Below are 20,095 nucleotides of genomic sequence, written 5' to 3' on the forward strand. Positions count from 1 at the left end.
TTCTGCAAATTTCCACAACTAGCGATCATTCATTAAAATAAATATTAATTAAACTGCAATTCTTTTGCCCTAGCAGTCAACATTAGAATGCATTAATTCATTACAAGTCATATCGTAACATTAAACCCCCAGCTGATCTCGGGGAATAAATCATAAAAAAACAAATTCCAGTTTATCACCGAATTGGCAGTCGTCATTCGTAATAACATAGTAATGCAACTTCCGTGACAACGGGTTCATTGCTACCACTTCTGATGAACTATTCAAATAAAGATTCAATTTCTTTTGATAATGAAGTGGTCAGAGAAACAAGTAAGCCTTCTACTGAACATGTAATCAACAAGCAATCCTAGGTTTCGAAAAACCTTGTTAAAGATTATCTTTTGTATTTTTCTCGAAGATCATGCCTGCGTTGAGGTTGGAGAGAATTAGATAAACCCAACAAGGTTTTTGACACTGCCTCTGTAGCTCCAACCATCGGCTTCAGCATTGCTAATGGCATTTTCTTGCCAACAACTTGAGCAGCACTACCTAAACTTGCACGTCGAGAAGCTTCGCTTGGAATGGATTGTAGTGTTGTCTTTGCTCCAACTAAACCTTGCCGGAATCCATGATAACCTTCCAGCAACCCTTGCTCCAACGATTCCGGCTGATTTGCGTAATAACTGAATCTTCTCGATCGCATTTCTCTCGAAGATTGCAGGTATTCCTCAACATGCCTCAATAGTGCATGCGTCCCTGTCATTCCTTGAGCATTCAAAGACAAAAAACCGTTTACGTATTTTTCAGTAAATTTTAATACTCCATGCCGGAGATTTCTCATCGAGTGTTTTCTCTGTAAACCTTTAACAGGAGAAACAAATACATCTTTAACTCCGCTTCCAACAGTGAAAAGTGTTCGAATAGGAACTATGCCATTAAGCACCTTGTGCAATTGATTGTTACGTATATCTTGAAACCAGATAGCCAGAAGAGCATGCAAAAACTCCTCGGTTCCAGACAGACCGTAGATTTGCAATTGCCTTAAAAAAACTTCAGAACCCTGAACCACAAAGAAATTTCCAAAATCAGGTAATCTTCCACTTTTCATTCCTGCAGGATCAGGATTCTTGAATTTAAAATCAACTGTAAAATGAGTAGCATGTACACAGATAGATTGAAAAAATGGAAGGTCTCTAGTAAACGCTTCCATTTCCGTCGGCACTTCCGATTTGAATGCAAAAAACCGAATTAAAAAATCTAGCGTGTCCTGATCTATATACATCTTTGAAGGCAAGATCCCAATTTCCACCCGTAACTCTGTATTCGTTAATCCTGGTACAGGGCGCACTGTAGCAATTTTAAAATTCATGTGTTGGTTCCTATTTTTCGATGATGGCGATCGAGAATCACGACTGAAAAACTTGTTCCAGGTTGAGGAAGGCAAATGATCGTAAATAGCCAAATCTTTCATGCCAAGATCCAGTTCACTTAAAATTTCATTTGAAACTTTTTCCTCCCGTAAGGAGGTGAAACTCCCCATTAACCCGATTATCTCAACCACTACCTTATTACTTTTTGACCGGCCTAACCGTAAAGTGTGCTGCCTATCATTTTTAGAAAAAGCTTCTGTTCGGTCATCCAGGTCAATGGCTTGGGCAATTTTATCGAAATATAGTTTTCCAAATTGAGAAAATCCTTCCAAACAGATACTTTCAAAAATATGAGTTTTGATTCGGCCCTTGCTTTTTAATTTGTTATTTTGTACAAAAGCCCCAACAGCTTCAGATATAGCTTGTCTAGTTGAATTCCAGTCGTAACCATCGTATAATTCCCAAACTACACGATTATTAGATAATTCAATTTGTAAATTGTAATCAGTAGCCAAGATACCATGGTCATGGTGCTCAATTGATCCTTGATTCAAAAAATGATCCTCAATAAGCTCAATATCCTGTTTCAAGTTACCTTCCGACGCTAAGTCTTCTTCATCAGAAAAGTTGAGGTCATCAAATTCATCCGATAAGCTTTCACTTCGAGGAGAACCCTTTGAAGCTATCAACTGAAATGATTCATCTACTGAACCATCGGAAGAAGCATAATAGTCGTTGACGATATCGAGAGTTTGACTGCTAACTGAAATATCAGTATCTAAAGACCTCGAGCTTCTATGATTTACAATATCAACAAAAAATTCTGTGTCCACTTCCCTAAGAAGGTCTGCGTAATTGACATCGGGGGATACTAAGTAATCTTTGAGCGTTTCATCATCATTTGGACCGGAAAAGTCAGAAATTAATTGAAGAAGCAGTTCAGTGCTGTCAGCGCAAGACTGGATATGTAAATCAGCATTAGTAAGATTTATGTAAGTAGCCAGATCTCCATTATTGATTCGTATGGTAACTTCAATACTTAAGCCAGTTATCCTTGCCAATTCAACATAACCCAATGACTGAATCACGAAACCAATGGTTTCATCAACCGTCAGTTGCGATAGCATAAGTTCGGATTTCCAAAGTTCTTCTTGAAACAATGACTTCTTCTCAGAAACCACATCTTCGTTCAATTTGTTAATTATGTATAAAAAGGCTTCATTGGTGAAGCACTTGATGTTTACCGTTGTTTTTAAAAGAATGGCGTCAATGTGAACTTCAAGAGCTTTCAGATGTATCAACAACTTTGACTCCCCGGTAGACGGATTCAATCCTAAAATGCAGTCAGATACAGTAAGATTTATGCTATAATGAAATTCAGGAAATTCAAGAAAAGGGACATCAGGGTCTTGAAGAAAGTACGTTTCCAACAAACTAGTGAACCAAAAACCGGCCATGTAATGCTCATATCCTAAATCGACTATGCTTATTTGTATTTCGTTATCAGAATCGGAATGATTTTGAGCGGAAAACGTGATTGACAAATTTAAAATATATTTTTCACCTTTTTTTAGATTCCTAACGACTGATAAGAGTGGAAGATCGTTGAAAAAATTTGTAGAATAATAAGCCGAAAGATTGTAGGTACGAGAATCTAAGCTTATTAATTCTGCCCCAATCCATGACATATAATGCTTAATTCTGTCAGACCGTAATAGTAAAGAACTTCCATCCTCGTGGTACGATAACAATGAAAAATCACGATTCCGTATTTTTAAAAAGTTTTTGTAATCCGGCTGCACTATATTTTTAGGAGTTACAGGGTTGATGAACGCAGCAGATATATCCTCAAATAATGACTTCAAAGAGTCGATTACATTTTTATTGATTGTCAAGTGTAGTCCATCAAAAGCAGCGTAAAAGTGGTTTTCATGACAGGGAGTTTTATTAGTTACCTTGTGGAATTTAGGGTGATAAAATTCATCTTGTTGAACAAAAACATTAAATTCTGGTAACCCGGAAACTGAATGTGTCTCAAAAATGCCATTGGAGATTCGCAAAACATTTTCTGACGATATGTTTTTCCATGGGGACTGAGCGGCAGAATAGAGTTCTATGTTAAAAGTTACATTTTTAGAAAATAATAAGACGGAAGAAAAAGTTCCCAAAGATTTTCTAGTAAGTTGGAAATGATTGGCAGCTATAGAAAAGCAAGTGATGAGTTGTTCGGATTGACGCTTTGTTAGCTGAAATTGAAATCGATCAAATAAGACTATAATCTCGATTGTTGGACACTTTGATTCTATGTTAACTGAGCTTGAAGACTGGTAAGCATTCTGTCGTCTGCTAACCTCAGTAAAACCTATCAAAGAATCTTGTAGCATTGTCAAATCTTTAAAAAAAGTAATAAAGAATTCCTGAATATTAATATACTTTTCAAATGGAAGAGATATTTCACCGCTTGACATTCTCAATGTTAAAGTCGACTGCAAGTTTTCCATATTAAGATTAATTGAACAAGAAGAGTGCAGGGCCTTATGAAACGATATAAAGGGACTACCATCCATAAATATTCCAAAATTGGAAAAAGTCATGAAAAGGTCATTAAGGTCATGATTGTCGTTAGATATCTGAATTTGGTTAAAATAAATTTCGAGAGTAGAAGCATTTTCAGGAATCCAATGAAGCTGATCTGATATATTGACTGGAATAAGATAGTCGACTGCATCAGCTTGCCTACAATGGATATCAACTTCGAAAGAAGATATATGAATATCCAACTGAATATTATTAAGCGGAGATTTTGCTGTATCGGATCCCACACTTGAAACGTTGGATGAAACAGTGAATAGTCTATACAAGTACATCAGAAACGCACATACTTGGGGAGATAAATCGAACACACAAGGAGGAACATGAGCTTCTATTACCAACAATGTCGAGACTTCAACGCTGAATACAAATCGAAATTCCCCTGCAGAACGGAAAAAAATTATATGATTTGTCTCCTTTGACTCATCCAGAGTTGAAGGAGAATGAGAAGGTGCATTTTCTTTATTACCACTCACGTACATTTTTTCATGTAATTCAGAGGACTCAGATTCAGGCGTAAAAAAACTTCTCGCATCTTCCATGGTACTAGAGGTTGAGGTATTTAGAGAGAGCACAGAACCTTCAGAACATGATGAATTGCGAGGCCCGGTGTTATTCTCTTGCTTGAGCATACCCAGAGTTATTCCCGATATATTCAATAATCTTGATAATGAGCTGTTATTAAAAGAGGAAAAGTTAATAAAATCAATCCTTAATTCCAAAGCAGTAGGGATATGGGATGGCTTGAGTACCAATTTTAGGTGTTCTATAATTACGGAAGTAGAAGCAAGGCATTTTTGTAATATATTGTCAAGCAAATTACGGGAGTTATCAGGTATTTCATCGTCCAGTCCCTCGCTTTTTACCTCCTCCTCAAAGTCGTGGGAGGCTGTCTTGTTCATGTATTCGACTACGTTATCCAAAATGTCAAGTTGAGATGAAGCATCTTGATAGATTGTGGAATCCATCGATTCATCTGTTTGAATAAGTGTAACGTCTAATGACAGTCCTTGAACTTCGAGCTCCACATTCAAATTGACAAGATCTGTAACATTTACGTGCAAAACAAGTTTCCTCACATTTCCCTTTAATACTCTAATGTTAGGAAATGGGACAATTGCATTTAAGAACTCGCAATTTAGTTGTAAATTAGACAAAACCAACACCCCTTTTGATAATAGAAGCTGTATATCCTCAGGACGAATATTTTCTTGAAGAATTGATCCAATAAGCTTTTGTAAAGCAAACGCTAGTAGTCGACGTTGAACTGCTCGTGACAAGGCAGCAGTCCACAGCCAAGAAGACGAGTTTTTTAACCACGAAGGTAACCTCATCTTCTTTAGACCTATTTTAGTTGAATAGACCTATAATTGTTACTGTTTTCGAAACAATTGCCGCATTCGTTGAGGATTCGGTTCTGGGTAGGATCATCCAAGCAGTCAGTTCAATGTCAACATCACAAAATGAAAGACTTTAGTATGTAATAACTTAAAACAAACTTTTAATAAATAATTATTGCATAGATAGAGAAAGGCTATCGTTGATAGCGTAGGAATTTTTGAACACTCATTGGGCATTTAAATGCAGAAAGGAATTGAACAGTGAAAAATCATTCAGCTGGTGAAATATGAATGAAATCAAATGATAAAAAGGGTACATTCTTTGGCAAAACCATCCAACTTGCGATTACGAAGGACCGTGAATACAAAACCGGTGTACAAGGAAATTATCGATTGAGTTACTGACTTTTACAGTTGACTATACATACGAACAGATTCTAATTAAAATAAATCAGTAACACTGACTTACATAAGCTATAATATAGTTTCATGGCGTAACTACGTTTCCTACAATATCAAAAGATTTGCCGACTCTAACATATTTAGGATATTAAATCTAACGAGGTAAGAATTTTAAACAACAATATCAAAATTGTCAAACGTTTCCTAAGATGTAATTACTCTTAGTTCGAATAAGGCCTTTTCGGTGATGATACCATTTTCGAAGCTCGTCGACCCACAACACAGAGCTAGTGCATATAATTAATGTAACAATATCCTTAAAGCCTAAAGCTTCTGTTTGGAAAATTTTTTGGAATAGAGGCATGTAGATGACAAGAGTTTGGCCAAGTAATGATCCTCCAACAGCGATATTAAACATCCGATTAGAGAATATTCCCAATTTGAATACGGATTTTGTTTCGGAACGACAAGATAATGCATTAAACATGTCAAAAAGAACAAAGCAAGTAAAGGTCATGGTCGTATCTCGAGCAGTTACTTGGCCATCCTTCATTTCCACTTTGAATACTAAGGTGGTTACAAGTACAATAATAAAAGCACTCAGAAGAACCCGCTTTAGTAACTGTACGGTCAAAATTGGTGCATTTCGAGGACGAGGAGGTTTCATCATCACATCGTCGTCAACCGTTTCTACACCAAGGCTCTGGGCTGGTGGTCCATCCATCAAAATGTTAATCCACAAAATTTGCATAGCATTCAACGGATTTTGTAAACCAAATAGAGAAGAGATTGCAATCAATGACAATGCGGCAACACTTGTTGATAGTTGGAAAGTGATAAAGTTACGAATGTTGTTAAAAATACCTTTTCCTTCTTCCACCGCGTGCAAAATAGTTGCAAATGAATCATCGGTAAGGATCATATCGGCAGCTTCTTTAGCAACGTCAGTACCTTGACGGCCCATAGCAATGCCAATATCCGCAAGTTTTAAAGCTGGTGCATCATTAACACCATCACCAGTCATAGCGACTACATCGTCTAACGATTGAAGAGCCTTTACAATCTTCATTTTATGATGCGGCGTCGTCCGAGCAAAAACTACTGCTCGAGATACAACATCTCGAACAGATGAATCATCTAACTCATCCAATTGATCACCTGTGATTGCATAATTTTGAATCGCCTCTTGATCACTGCTTGGTATAGCCATGCCTAAAGCCCTAGCTACACTGACAGCAGTGACAATACTATCACCAGTAATCATTATGATACGAACGCCACCAGTCATTAATTGTTGGATGCTTTCACGAACGTATGGTCTTGGAGGATCATTTATACCAAACAAACCATGGAAGACTAGTTTATTAGGAAGAATCCCACTAGCTGCAGCGATAATCCGTAGTCCCGTTTTAGCCATATCCATTTCGTGTTTACGGATTTCATCACGCATAGTAGATGTCAATTCATGTTGTGTTCCAGCATTGTCTGTATAGTAAGCGCAATGTTTCAAAACCTGTTCCATAGCGCCTTTCATAAAAGTAGTTTTGGTGGAGTTATAATGGGCAATAATAGACATGTATTTGCGCTCACTATTGAATGGTATTTCTGATAATCGAGTGTATAAACTTCTTGGGTCGTTTAGACCAAAGCGTTCACAGCATTCAATTAAGGCAACATCAACAGGAAAACCAGCCCATGGATTGGTTGTATCAAGGATTGATTCAGGTTTGTTTACATGTCGTTTACTGTTGTTACATAAAGCCGATGTTAACAGAAGTTTGTTCATACCGACAGTTTTATCAACGGAAAAATCGAGATGATCGCCATCAGGTATAACACAAGGTGTATGCATGCCAGGAATGTACATTTTCGTTACTGTCATATGGTTCATTGTAAGAGTTCCCGTTTTATCTGAGCAAATAACATTAACGCTTCCAAGCGTTTCCACGCTTGGCAAGCGTCTTACAATAGCTCTTTTTTTAGACATCCGTAAAACTCCCAATGCTAGGGTAACGGTAACGATAATGGGAAGTCCTTCTGGAATTGCAGCGACAGCCAGACTAACTCCAATAGTGAGCATTTCTAGCCAATTTTTACCTTGGAAAAATCCGACTAGAACGATGATCGCGATTCCGATAAGGGATATGGCAGACAGTTGCTTTCCTAAATAATCCATACTGTTTTGCAAGGGAGTTTTTGGTTTCTCCGTTTCGCGCACGGTGAGAAAAACGCGCCCAAATTCAGTATCAGCTCCGGTAGCAACTACAATACCACGACCATGACCATGACGAACAAGAGTGCCCATGTATGCCATATTGTTTCGTTCACCTAAAGGCAGATTAGCCATTAAAGGTTCACTGAATTTCTTCCTAGGGTTAGTTTCTCCTGTTAAATTGGATTCATCAATTTCAAATTCGACTGCATCGACTATACGAAGATCGGCGGGCACACGATCACCAATTTGTAGAGTAATCAAATCTCCTGGTACTAGCTTCGTAGCAACCATATGTTGAGTGACACCAGACCGAATGACATTGCAGTAATGCGGTACAAGGTTGTTAAGAGCTTCCAAAGATTTTTCTGAGCGGTATTCTTGAACAAATCCCACTGTCACCACGATAAAAATAGCCAAAGCAATACTGAACGCATCGTCAATGTTTCCTAATATAATTGAAATAGCAGCGCTTGCGAATAACAGCAATATAAGAGGATCCTGAATGAACTGTTTCAGAAATTGCACGATAATGGATTCATTATCATCAACAGTTAAATCATTATCACCATAAACAGCATGTCTTTTCGTAATTTCCTGGATGTTAGAAAGACCGTTGTGCACGTCAGTGTCAAGGTCAGAACAGGTCTGTTCAGTCGTATAAGACAGATATGGATTACTCATGGAAACTGGTCTGTTCAACAAAACAAGGATAGTTCAACGAAAGAGAAAGAATATAAGATAAAAAAGTAAATGGAAATAAAAAAACAAGAGTAATTAAAGATTATTATGGCCTAGATTGGTAAAGAATGACTTAGTTTCGAAATAATCGCAAGGCAAGTTGCCATGCAACACAGAAAAGTGCTACGAGTTAGAACCAAAAGCCGTTAAAAAGCAAAATACATGTAAGCTTTCTAGTAAATATTAAATGTTTGAACAAAATAGTCCCCCGTTTCAATTCACCAAGAACACTGATATGTGTCTAAGAATTCACAAAAGATTCCGAAAACACAATATAAAAGCAAATTTTTTTCCTTTAATTCAAAATAATAGACCAAAAAGAAAAAAATAAGATAAAAAAGTGACTGTGTATGAAAGGAATGTTGAACTCTTATATTTTCGGGGTGAGCAGTATAGTCTTTGATAGAAAGTCTGCCTTCAGGTGTTTATGAGTAAAATCGCGTAGAGGTTTTCAGCGAAACCATTATGAATAAACGAGTAATTAGGATGTTTAGCATATAGAAGCCAACTTTAGAATCTTGATAGTCTCTAATATGAACGGTTTCGTTGCCTTTGTTTCACCTCTTTACGAGCCAAAAATAAGACGTAAATGGATGATTACATACGAATCCTTGAAATTCATTTGTAAAGTTTCTTTTTTAATTCATATGAATAAAGGTACTTTGGGTATGCTAAATACATATTGTCAAACCAAACTACCGATCTTAGATATTTCAAATTCACAAGACATTGAAAGCATCCCAAACAGTCAAAACCATATATAATGTAAAATAGAGCCCCAACAGAGAAGGAGAACTGGAATTTTCATGTATTTTTTTTTTTTAACATTCCTTTCATTCAAGATTAGTATGAGCAAAATTGTAACCCAAACTTTGAATCTTGGTATTACACTTTAACAATTCAGAAAGGAAGAAATAATGCTATTGAAACATGGGTTGTTCATAGTTCAAAACTTGATAGAAAGGAAGCATTGATGGAAAGCTTTGACATCGATTTTCCTTGACAAAGACTAGCCTGCATCAACTTCCTTACTAAACAAGGGATTTCATAAAAAGAAGCTAAATTCACGAAGATTATGATTCACAAACTCAAAACATCTAGGGTTCTAGAATTTCAAGGAACCTAAACAGAAACCATGAATTTATTGACACTATCCCATTCAACATAAACCATAGAGCTAGTTTAAGAGTAGTAAAGCTCCAAACTCATTCCGTCATGAATTTCATAGTCGGCCAACGTGATATTGTCCTTGTAAGTGCTATGCCATTTTCTCAACACAATTCTCCTACGAATCGTCAATAAACCATTTCCTACAATTCTAAGCACACGTACCTTGGATCTGTACCTGTCTGAGCAGCAACAAGCTTTTTGAAGTCACCTATAGTATCGTCAGGCATGCATTTGACGCGAACTTTTTTGCCAAGTCGATCATTGCTAGGAAAGAGAGTGGTTAATCAATAGAATTTCTTTCAAAAAAAAAGTATAAAAAGCTGTTTTCCATATATAAATCGACATACCAAATAACTTCAATCATTTTTGCAGTTTGGCTCTTGTTTGCATTCTTAGTACCATGGTCTTTTATATAAGTCACAATGTTACGTGAATATACTATAACGAAAAACAAAGGTCAGAAAATAAACAAACGAATTCACTGAGGGACTGAAATATAAGATACAAGGACAAAGGAAACGTTAGCTGAAGCATAATCAGATAGATCATACTCCGAGATTCTACATGTTCAATAAAAGCAGGATCTGCATTTTCTGGTATTTCTTAATGTTGATGTAGGGAAACGTAGAAAAAACCTACAGAACTAAGTATTAGGCCTACTCTTTCTTAACAAATCATTCTTTGGATGCTTTTCTGAGAGTAGATCAGAATCGATCTTAAACATAGACGGTTCAATAGACCGATGGAATTCTGTTTTCTCCCCAGACTTTCAAGGAAGCAGGCTTTTTTTCTTAAGGGATATTATTTTCCATTTTAAACGTTCAATGCTTATAACGTTACTCAACTTTTTTTGTTTTACTTTATCTTTGTTTTTCCCATTGCATTATTTAATGTACTTCCATCATTTAAGTCATATAAAAGATAGTTAGCGACTAAATAAATTTATATTTCTTTTTTTGTTTTTTTCCTTTATTTAAGATGCGCATTAATTGTCTGCCTTAACTCGATTACATATTTCTGTTCAATTTTATTATGAATTCCTTGTTTATATTTACAACCTTGAACGTACGAACTGCATTTCGCCTGAATTCCTTAAATGACCTTATTCAGCTTGTAGTTCATCGTTGTTACTTCGTTTACCGACCGAGGCGGAGCGTAAATAGCAAGTATGCTATGATTCGTTTCATAGTAATCGAATTATCCCACTACCTATACCAAACTAATTATTGATAATCTCAATAACTGAAATAGCAATTGCTGTCAAATTGCAGTTGAATGAGGTTTTAAGCTTAACAAGTCAAAAACGGAAAGAAACCGAAAGTCTCGCTTTCAAGTTGGACGGTATTTCATAGTTGTTAAGAAGGATACTACTAAAGCTTGCGACTTTATGTATATATATGCCTAATTTCTATCATGTCTTTTGCAGATTTAGAACAAGGAAGGAATTTAACTGATCAGAATGGAGAGTTTGCGTCAGTAGCAAACACAATAGCTCAAAAAATTCACATTTTACGAGGAAACACAGCCGCTATTCACAGATATTTGGTCAATAACATAACAAAAAATATACATGATTTGCTAGAGAAGTCAAGAGAATTATCCCAAAACGTACGATCAGATCTGATTCGTCTTTCCAACATTCGAGACTCGAAGTTTGGAGAAGAAGCATCATCTTTTGCAGTTTCAAAACTTACAAGAGACTTTAATAATGTATTAGCTGAACTTCAACGTGTTCAACAAAAATGTGCTCAGCAAGAAACAGATTCTGTAGAAGCAGCTCAAGCAGCTTTAAATCAAGACGCAAGTCAGCAGGCAATTGCAGAAGAGGAGCATGCAAAAGATACTCTGGTAGGAGAAAGGAGTACCAAGCAAACATATACCCAGCGAAGGCTGTCGAACTCTCAATTGGAATACCAGCAGCGATTAATTCACGAACGTCAAGGTGAAATTGACAACATTACCCAGGGAATCGGCGAATTGAATGACATCTTCCGTAAGTATTTACTGTATTTCGTTCGTTTATTTCATTTTTATTAAATTCATGAAATGACCTTGAAACGGATTCTTTTTTGCTGATCTGCTACTAACCAATTTTTAGGCGATTTAAGCACAATAGTGAATGAACAGGGAGAGCTAGTGACGAATATAGAGTACAACATTGGGAATACTGCTACGAATTCTAAAAATGCCTCAAAACAATTACAGATTGCAAACGAAAGATCTAGAAAGGCAAGGAAGCGTAGCCTTTGTTTTTTAATTATCTTAGTGGCTATTCTGGGTATTATCTTAACTGCCCTCATTGTGGGTTAATGCATTTTCAAATTCGTTGTTATGATCAATTCTATGCATATATACTGTACCGTATCTTCTATTGCTCTTCTACTTATTATATATTACAGTTTCTTTTATTCTAACTATTTTACTTATTTATTTTGCCAGCAACGCTCTTAATCTGCTACTTTGTTCTCAAAGTTGCAGAATGTTTCTATGCTGAAATGAATCTTTTTATGCTTTTACAATCTTTGCAAATCCCGATCATAGTTTTCTGTATTTAGTCTTTGAAATTTTCTTAGTAAAAGATTTGTTTCTCCAATTCCTTTGTTTTTATATATCATCCTTCCATCCTCAAAGAATTTTTCATTATTCCAAGAATGGCAATAGACTTTGTCCTCGTCCTTGAAAGGCACAGTTATTCTTTTTCATATTTTTATTCACAATAAGAATTTAACTCCTAATGCACTTTTATGTCTTCCTTTTGTTGCTATTTTTGTTATTACTCCAATACCTAGTAAAATGCTTACCCATCAAACGTTCACTTGTAAACGCCGATTCCTAGGTGAATCGTCGTTTTTGCTTGAAAGTCTAATATGGAAACTAATAATGATAATTTATTTCACAGTCAATCTCAATTAAATAGATTTTTAATTCTTTTGCCAAATACTGGTCTCGATGCGGAAGATATTTGGGATTTATACAATGATGAAACTCGGCGGATATTTGCTGCGGTATGAATTCCTTTCTGAAGTTCTTTTACAGGAAACTAATTAAAATTAGTGGAAGCGGAGATCATTAAAGAAAAAACCTCCTATCCCCATTTACAGTATTGAGAATGCTAAGCCTACAACTCTCCCAATTACAGCATCTAAAGACTGGGCAAAGAAGAGAAATAAAAAAGAAAACGATATAATTGAATCAACGATCCAAGATATCGAGCGAGTACAAGAGGAACAAGCTCGAATAGAAAGAGAAAAGCGCGAACGTGAATTGCGGTTGAAAATCCAGCAAGAAGAAGCGGAGCGAAAGAGGAGAGAGGAACAAGAACGAAAAGAAAAGGAGAAAAGGGAAAGAGAACTTTTGGAAGCGCGAGAACGGGAAAAAAGAGAAAGGGAAGAGCAGAGTAAAAAGGATGAACTAAGAAAAACTCAGAGTCATGCTTCACAGCGTGAAAAGGAATTGAAAGAACGATTCAAGGATGATCCCAAAGAGGATGCTAATTATTATTGGAACATCATAGAAACCATCAAAAGTGACATAACCAAACCTGTGTCTGAAAACAAAGATCTCAAAAACTTTTGTTTTTCTCAGAGACGGAAAATTACCCCACGGTTGGGACAAATAACCAAGAGTAACAGCCAGATTCAGAAAATCACTAGTCTACTACAAGGGACGTTTCAGGAAGCTCAAACAAAAGGACCTGTAGTGTATAAATGGATACTGAATTTCTTCTGTAAGGCTGTTGTAAAGCAAGCTGAAGCCGAAGTATCAGTGAATCTGTCTAGTGCCTTTCCATTAGCAAAGCTCTGCCTGTTGTTATGTTTTCAGAACCCAGATCTTTTTGATTTATTACTCGCACGATTACAGAAAAAGTGTCCATGGGTGATCCCTGAAATTTACGATTTACATACAGAAATTGGACGAAAAAAGATGGGCTACAAAAAAATGACTGACGGACGATACGAACAACAAGCTCCTTATATTGAACGGCAGTGTGGCATTTTTGCTGTTTATGCCGCATTCGTATCCCTAGACGACTCGTTAGCCCCCAGGAGTTGGAGACTTTTCTCTCGGCTTCTAAACTTAACATCTCCTAGAGAGTTTTTGGATAAGGATATAGAATTAGGCCAAATCCTTTGCTCTATTGTAACTACATATTTGGACATTGCTGGTCGGGCCCTTTTGCGTACATATGGAAATCAAGCCAGGAAATTGCTCTCTGCGTCTTTTAGTAAGCTATATGTTGGAGAGGAACGAGGTGGAAGTCCATATGGCCGTTTGCGTATCGTTGGTGAGGACTGGTTGAATGGTAAAGGAGGACTAGACTTCTCTTTTGAACCCTAGATATTATGAGTTTTTAAAGTTTTTTTTGATAAATTATGATCATCAAGCAATTTTATTTATACAACTTCTCTATTGTACGCGTTATACTAAAGTACTAACTAATGAGTTAAAAATGAATGTATCAAGTACATAGAATAATGTAGATAACTGTTTTTTTCACGAATTATTAGCTTAAAAAAAAAAAAAGAATTTCTACTAATAGCATATTCTCAATTTCACTGTATTGTTACCTGGTCGCTACTTGTACCTGATTTTTTCTATGAGCAGTAAGTACTCTTTGCCAACATCCTACAACTAGCTTTTCGGCCATGGATGAGAAAAAAGCCCATTATGCAAAGCATTCTGGGCCTAAAGCAGAAAAGAAAAAGTCAAAGAAAGCACCCAATGCCAATGCAGAGAGCAATCCAAAGGTATGTGGAATTAGGGAATTCTTCGTTGGAATAGTAATCTAACAATTTAGGCATTTGCCGTGGCTTCGGCAGGACGTATGGCTAGACAAGCTATGAGAACTGCAGACTTGTCTCAAAAGAAGCTGCACGTGCCCATGGTGGATCGTACGCCTGATGAATCGCCGCCACCTGTAATTGTTGCTGTTATGGGTCCACCTGGAACAGGAAAATCTACATTAATTAAATCTTTGGTTCGGCGATATTCTAAATATACTGTATCTAATATTACGGGTCCTATTACTGTGGTTGCTGGCAAATCACGAAGAATCACTTTTCTGGAATGCCCTAATGATTTGAGTTCCATGATTGATGTAGCAAAGATTGCTGATCTTGTTCTACTTTTAGTTGATGCCAACTTTGGATTTGAAATGGAAACGATGGAATTTCTTAACATTTTAGCACCTCACGGAATGCCCCGAATTATGGGTGTGTTGACCCACTTAGATTTATTCAAAAAACCTGCTACCCTTCGTGCAGCCAAAAAACGTTTGAAGCACCGTTTTTGGACAGAGTTGTACCAGGGAGCGAAATTATTTTATCTTTCAGGTGTTCTTAATGGAAGGTATCCTGACCGTGAAATTTTGAATTTGTCAAGGTTTATCAGCGTTATGAAATTTCGCCCTCTTCAATGGCGTAACCAGCATCCATACTTACTTGCTGATCGCATGGAAGATTTGACGTTACCTACTGAAATTGAAGAGAATCCTAAGGTTTCTCGTACTGTTACCCTTTATGGTTATCTCCATGGTACAAACTTACCAAAACATGATGCACCAGTTCACATCCCAGGCGTTGGTGACTTTAATGTGGCCGATGCTTCTAAATTAGATGACCCCTGTCCTCCACCAGACGCTGATAAAGTCAGGAGACGCAGGCTTTCTGAAAAGCAAAAATTGATTTATGGTCCTATGGCTGATATCGGTGGTATTCTTTTCGATAAAGATCGTGTTTATATAGAGGTTCCTACCTCAAATTTTTCAAAAGATGACAATTCTGAAGCAGGAGTTGGCGAACGTATGGTCATGCAACTACAAGAGGCTCATCAACCCTTGGGTGCAAATCCTTCATCCGGTATCCAACTTTTCAGTAACACCAATGTCATTGGTTCCGAGGCTGAACAAGAGGCATCTGATGTCGGCAGAAAAGCACGACGTCAACCAACCGGTATTGTTTCTGACGATATGCTGCATCTTGAGGAAAATGAAGCAAATGACTCTGAAAATGAGTCTGCTGACGAAAATGACGTTGGTTACTCTGAAAACATTGGAGCGACTAAGGATAATGAGGATGAAGCTGCTGAAGAGGAGGTTCCTTTTGCTGAAAGTGATTCAGATCTCGGTGATCTTTTAGATGAAGAAGAATCGTCTGATTTGAAATGGAAAGAGGGTATGGCTTCGCGAGCTACGGCTTCCTTCATTGAATCTCGTCGCCGCCGCCGCAGGAACTTACAGAAAGTATTTTATGATGAGTCTCTTTCGCCAGAACAAGCTTTGTCTGAGATTCATGGAGAGCCATTGGATACGGTGGAAAATGGAAGCGATGAGGGTGAAGGTGATGATGATGACTTCTTTAAGCCTAGAAAGGCTGATTTGGAAACTCCCACCCGAACAAATGAAAAGAATTCTTTCGAGGAAGAACTTGAACGTTATAATAAGAAGTATGAAGATTCTGAACGCCTTGCTCGACTTAAATATCATTTTATTACAGGAAGTTTGCTAGATACCCAAGAGAAGGATGAAGGAGGAGCCGACGAGGAAGAGAATGAAACAGCTGATTTTGAAGATTTAGAGGACGAAGGAAGTACGGATAATAATGAGGGTGGAGAACCGTCAGTTGATAATGAGAAATCTGGTGAACCAGGGGAAGACGAAGCTTCTGATGCTCCTGATTTTGAGGAAGAACGAGAGGAAAATGCTCGTAAAAAGGAAGAGCTTAAACTTCGATTTGAAGAAGAAGATCGTGGCGATCCAGAGAAAAAAGATGTTGATTGGTATGGAGAAGAAAAAGAAAAGATTGCTCGTCAGTTGGAAATCAACAGAGAAGCATTCAAGGACATGGACCCCGAGAGTAGAGCAGAAATTGAGGGATATCGTGCTGGTGCGTATGTACGTCTCGTTTTTAAAGGCGTTCCATACGAGTTTGTTGAACAGTTCGATTCTCGTTATCCAGTGGTTGTTGGTGGTCTATTGCCAAATGAGCAACGATATGGACTTGTGCAAGCTCGTATCAAGAGACATCGCTGGCATAAGAAGATCCTGAAAACAAACGATCCGTTAATTTTTAGCTTGGGTTGGAGAAGAGTACAGTCCGTTCCCGTTTATTCCATCAGTGATTCTCGTACTAGGAATAGGATGTTAAAGTATACCCCAGAGCACATGCATTGCTTTGCTACATTTTACGGACCATTCATTGCACCCAATACAGGATTTTGTGCCGTGCAGTATGTTGCTAATTCATTTGCCCAAGCAGGTAGTTTTAGAATTGCTGCTACTGGTACGGTTCTCGACGTCAACCAATCGAGTGAAATTGTAAAGAAGCTGAAATTAACTGGTGTTCCATACAAAATTTTCAAGAATACAGCATTTATTAAAAAGATGTTCAATAGTCCTTTGGAAGTTGCCAAGTTCGAAGGTGCAAATATTAGGACAGTTTCCGGTATTCGAGGACAAGTCAAGAAAGCCGTTGATAAAGAACATGGTCATTTCCGTGCGACGTTTGAGGATAAGGTGTTGATGAGTGATATTGTTTTTTTAAGAGCATGGTATCCTGTGCAAGTTCGTGAATTTTGTACGACGGTTACGAACTTGTTAGAACCAGTAAAGAATGAGTGGACGGGTATGAGATTGACAGGAGAAGTACGCCATGAACTTGGTTTGAAAACTCCATTACGTCCTAATTCCCAATATAAAGAAATTGTTCGCCCTACTCGACATTTCAATCCTCTCAAGGTTCCCGCATCTTTACAAGCACAGCTTCCTTATGCTTCTCGTCCTAAAGAAGTTCGACCTCGAAGCAAGCCTACCTACATGCAGAAGCGCACTGTCTTGTTAAATGCAGATGAAAGAAAGGCTCGTGATTTATTGCAAAAGGTAATGACGCTCAAGTCTGATAAAGAAAGCAAGCGTAAAGCTAAGAAGGCCGAGGAACACGAGAAGTATCACAAAAAAATGCAGAAAGAAGAGCAAGTATATGTTGAAAAGAAGCGTCAAGAGAAAGCCGATTGGTTTGCTCGAAATGGTAAAAGACTTCGACAAGATTCGGGTGCTACCTCTGGTGGTAAAAAATCTAGAAGATAAAGGTTCTTTATGGAGGTTTATAGATAAGCCTATTAATACTTATTCTGGTGTGGGTTATTTTTTTTCTAAAAGTTTTGTTTTGTTTGCATGCTCCTTTCGTTTCGTTCCTTTTACGCATCGGACAGAAAAAAAAAATGGGAGAATTGGGATTATAATAGGAAATAAATATAGTTTATAATGATGTATTAATAGATCTTTTGGCTCTCAAATTTGACATTGAACTCACAGTTTGCCTTGAAAATGCAAGTTCACGACGGCTAAATTGATAGCCAGGTTAAATTCTACAATGAAATTAAAAAATTAATCTAGTACTAAATGAGTAAATTCTAAAGCTTTTAAGTCTCGTACTTAACAAGTTATCAATGACTTAAATATATTACCCAAACACTACCACGTAACGTAGAAGCAACGCGCTTTTGCTATTAACCAGAAGCCATCAACAACGCGTTTTCTTTTTTAGGAATTTATCGAGTACTTAGTGTATTCATCTGTGTTTTTTTCTACTCTTAAAACTTGGACCTTAACGTTGATATTTATTAAAGTCTTTGACGATCTCAAATAACCAATAGAAGTTGCTAGTAGTACGACGCATTGCTCTTGAATGAAAGCAGCTTGAGTAGTGAAGATATGACAATGGCAAAGCAAAAGCATTCAAAAACCAATTCTGGCAATTCTTTGAGAAAGGTTCGTCGTTTTTTCTTGAATTTTAAGGGTCCCGAGAACTAATTGCCATTACAATTACCTATCGTGGGATTGTTTGTTGATTTTCATTTGATAATATCAAATTATTATTAACGTTAATATTTAGATGTCTGAGAAGCTGAAGGCGCGTTTGAAATACGCGGTATTCAAAGTTGATCGTGGTTGGGAAAACCAAACGTTGGACCAGGTCGAAAGTTTGATACGGAAAAGAAAAAACGCTCATCGTAGGTCTCGGTCTATAAACGATTTGGATACCATGAATTCGAAGAAGGCTTATCCATTTGGAGAAAATCCACTTAAGACACGCGCTAATTCCTTCTCTCGATTGATAAGTCCACGCGAAGAATTCTTACAATTGATTTCTAATAATTTTTCTTCGCCTTTTTCCTCTTCTAGTCCTACCTCTGTGTCATCGTCTTTAGACAGGACGAGCCCTCCGTGGTTGAATTCGCATGATACTTTGTTGGAGAAGTCAAAAGTCCCCTTTGACCTCCCTTGTTCTTCTCCTACAAACATGAATGGAAATCTAGCTACTATATGCAACAGTCATATTGCCTTTTTGCATGAAGGAGGACACATTGGATCTATGATGAATTGTTCATCTCCTTCAGAGCTCTATAAGCCAAAGGCCCTTAGCAACTGTCCTTCGGTACACTTTTCTCTTTCAAGTGAAGAGTGTAAGGCAGCAGAGGCAATCTTAAGTTTGGTTCACGCCGTTCCTTCTGGGAATATTTCTTTTGAAAGTTCTGAGGAATGAAAGTAACTGACTCCCTAATGTAAATGCTATGTTTGTTATGTTGACTGGAATTGATTTATTTATTTGTGTCATGTTGCTGAAGATTTTTCAACACTTGGGTATCATCTTCTATGTCGCTATTCTCTATTTATTTTCCTTTATTCATTATGATTTTTGTTGAAGTTAATATTTTCTCTGAACCCTCTCTACCCCCTCCATTTTTGGAAGGCAAAAATACCTTTTGCCGCACTTAACTTTGAATAGCTTACAGAAGAAGCTCTGGGGTTTTGTTTTCGAACAGGGGAAAAAGAAAGAAAAAAGTGGCAAGAAAAGGAAGAAATAGATTTGATTTAGCCGCTTCTATTTTCATGTTTTTGGCTTTGTACATGGAACCGTCTTTTCGTTCATACGCGTTCAGCAGATGTAAGTACCGAGAATCCTTCAAATTAGTAAAGATTATTACGATGATAAATTTTGTTGACCTTGATCAGCTTTCAGTAAACCGAAAATGAACCTTTCCCTTAAAGTCTATTGTTATGAGTACCCTTTTCCTGAATTGTTTTTATATTTTAATGCCATGTTATTTTTAATTATCCAAGAATCTCCCTACTTCTCAAGATGAGATTTGAACTGTACTTTCGTTTTCATATGTACTTACTTGTATTTCCAACGGATTTGGATTTGAGAAGAGAAGGTTGCTGTAAATTTGATTTTCTATAAATATAATACACGGAAACAATAAAATGTATTAGAAACTATCACTCA

The 20,095-nt window shown here is 37.1% G+C and overlaps 7 protein-coding genes across 7 annotated transcripts; 4 read left to right on the plus strand and 3 right to left on the minus strand.

Annotated features, from left to right (window-relative positions):
- Positions 1 to 376: 376 nt before the first annotated feature.
- Positions 377 to 5,278, minus strand: SPOG_01441 (autophagy associated protein Atg2; the record flags this gene model as incomplete). The annotated part of the gene is made up of 2 exons (XM_013170129.1): positions 377 to 747; positions 844 to 5,278. 2 exons carry the CDS (start codon positions 5,276 to 5,278, stop codon positions 377 to 379), a joined length of 4,806 nt encoding a protein of 1,601 aa, XP_013025583.1.
- A 497-nt stretch (positions 5,279 to 5,775) lies between these two features.
- SPOG_01442 (P-type ATPase) lies at positions 5,776 to 9,421 on the minus strand. Its single transcript, XM_013170130.1, has one exon. It carries the CDS (start codon positions 8,580 to 8,582, stop codon positions 5,880 to 5,882), a length of 2,703 nt encoding a protein of 900 aa, XP_013025584.1. The 5' UTR covers positions 8,583 to 9,421; the 3' UTR covers positions 5,776 to 5,879.
- Positions 9,357 to 10,197, minus strand: SPOG_01443 (ubiquitin-like protein modifier Hub1). The gene is made up of 3 exons (XM_013170131.1): positions 10,157 to 10,197; positions 9,972 to 10,073; positions 9,357 to 9,924 (listed from the first exon to the last, which is right to left on the minus strand). Exons 1-3 carry the CDS (start codon positions 10,171 to 10,173, stop codon positions 9,822 to 9,824), a joined length of 222 nt encoding a protein of 73 aa, XP_013025585.1. The 5' UTR covers positions 10,174 to 10,197; the 3' UTR covers positions 9,357 to 9,821.
- Positions 10,198 to 11,012: 815 nt separating this feature from the next.
- SPOG_01444 (SNARE Pep12) lies at positions 11,013 to 12,402 on the plus strand. Its single transcript, XM_013170132.1, has 2 exons — positions 11,013 to 11,802; positions 11,908 to 12,402. The coding sequence occupies exons 1-2, from the start codon at positions 11,223 to 11,225 to the stop codon at positions 12,117 to 12,119; spliced, it is 792 nt and encodes a 263-aa protein (XP_013025586.1). The 5' UTR covers positions 11,013 to 11,222; the 3' UTR covers positions 12,120 to 12,402.
- A 194-nt stretch (positions 12,403 to 12,596) lies between these two features.
- Positions 12,597 to 14,246, plus strand: SPOG_01445 (RNA export factor Gle1). The gene is made up of 2 exons (XM_013170133.1): positions 12,597 to 12,814; positions 12,864 to 14,246. The coding sequence occupies exons 1-2, from the start codon at positions 12,677 to 12,679 to the stop codon at positions 14,145 to 14,147; spliced, it is 1,422 nt and encodes a 473-aa protein (XP_013025587.1). The 5' UTR covers positions 12,597 to 12,676; the 3' UTR covers positions 14,148 to 14,246.
- A 181-nt stretch (positions 14,247 to 14,427) lies between these two features.
- Positions 14,428 to 18,199, plus strand: SPOG_01446 (GTP binding protein Bms1). Its single transcript, XM_013170134.1, has 2 exons — positions 14,428 to 14,557; positions 14,608 to 18,199. The coding sequence occupies exons 1-2, from the start codon at positions 14,456 to 14,458 to the stop codon at positions 17,890 to 17,892; spliced, it is 3,387 nt and encodes a 1,128-aa protein (XP_013025588.1). The 5' UTR covers positions 14,428 to 14,455; the 3' UTR covers positions 17,893 to 18,199.
- Positions 18,200 to 18,290: 91 nt separating this feature from the next.
- Positions 18,291 to 20,021, plus strand: SPOG_01447 (cell cycle transcriptional repressor Whi5). Its single transcript, XM_013170135.1, has 2 exons — positions 18,291 to 18,576; positions 18,701 to 20,021. The coding sequence occupies exons 1-2, from the start codon at positions 18,520 to 18,522 to the stop codon at positions 19,349 to 19,351; spliced, it is 708 nt and encodes a 235-aa protein (XP_013025589.1). The 5' UTR covers positions 18,291 to 18,519; the 3' UTR covers positions 19,352 to 20,021.
- Positions 20,022 to 20,095: the final 74 nt, after the last annotated feature.

Source organism: Schizosaccharomyces cryophilus (genome assembly GCF_000004155.1).
Source record: "Schizosaccharomyces cryophilus OY26 unplaced genomic scaffold supercont4.8, whole genome shotgun sequence".
NCBI classification, from domain to species: domain Eukaryota; kingdom Fungi; phylum Ascomycota; class Schizosaccharomycetes; order Schizosaccharomycetales; family Schizosaccharomycetaceae; genus Schizosaccharomyces; species Schizosaccharomyces cryophilus.

Coding starts and splice junctions, on each gene's coding strand:
- SPOG_01442 (XM_013170130.1), bottom strand. CDS start 8,582: ATGAGTAATCCATATCTGTCTTATACGACTGAACAGACCTGTTCTGAC.
- SPOG_01443 (XM_013170131.1), bottom strand. Junction 9,925..9,971: donor CAGACAGGTACAGATCCAAG/GTACGTGTGCTT, acceptor GACGATTCGTAG/GAGAATTGTGTTGAGAAAAT.
- SPOG_01444 (XM_013170132.1), top strand. CDS start 11,223: ATGTCTTTTGCAGATTTAGAACAAGGAAGGAATTTAACTGATCAGAAT. Junction 11,803..11,907: donor CGAATTGAATGACATCTTCC/GTAAGTATTTAC, acceptor ACCAATTTTTAG/GCGATTTAAGCACAATAGTG.
- SPOG_01445 (XM_013170133.1), top strand. CDS start 12,677: ATGGAAACTAATAATGATAATTTATTTCACAGTCAATCTCAATTAAAT. Junction 12,815..12,863: donor CTCGGCGGATATTTGCTGCG/GTATGAATTCCT, acceptor AATTAAAATTAG/TGGAAGCGGAGATCATTAAA.
- SPOG_01446 (XM_013170134.1), top strand. CDS start 14,456: ATGGATGAGAAAAAAGCCCATTATGCAAAGCATTCTGGGCCTAAAGCA. Junction 14,558..14,607: donor ATGCAGAGAGCAATCCAAAG/GTATGTGGAATT, acceptor CTAACAATTTAG/GCATTTGCCGTGGCTTCGGC.
- SPOG_01447 (XM_013170135.1), top strand. CDS start 18,520: ATGACAATGGCAAAGCAAAAGCATTCAAAAACCAATTCTGGCAATTCT. Junction 18,577..18,700: donor CTGGCAATTCTTTGAGAAAG/GTTCGTCGTTTT, acceptor GTTAATATTTAG/ATGTCTGAGAAGCTGAAGGC.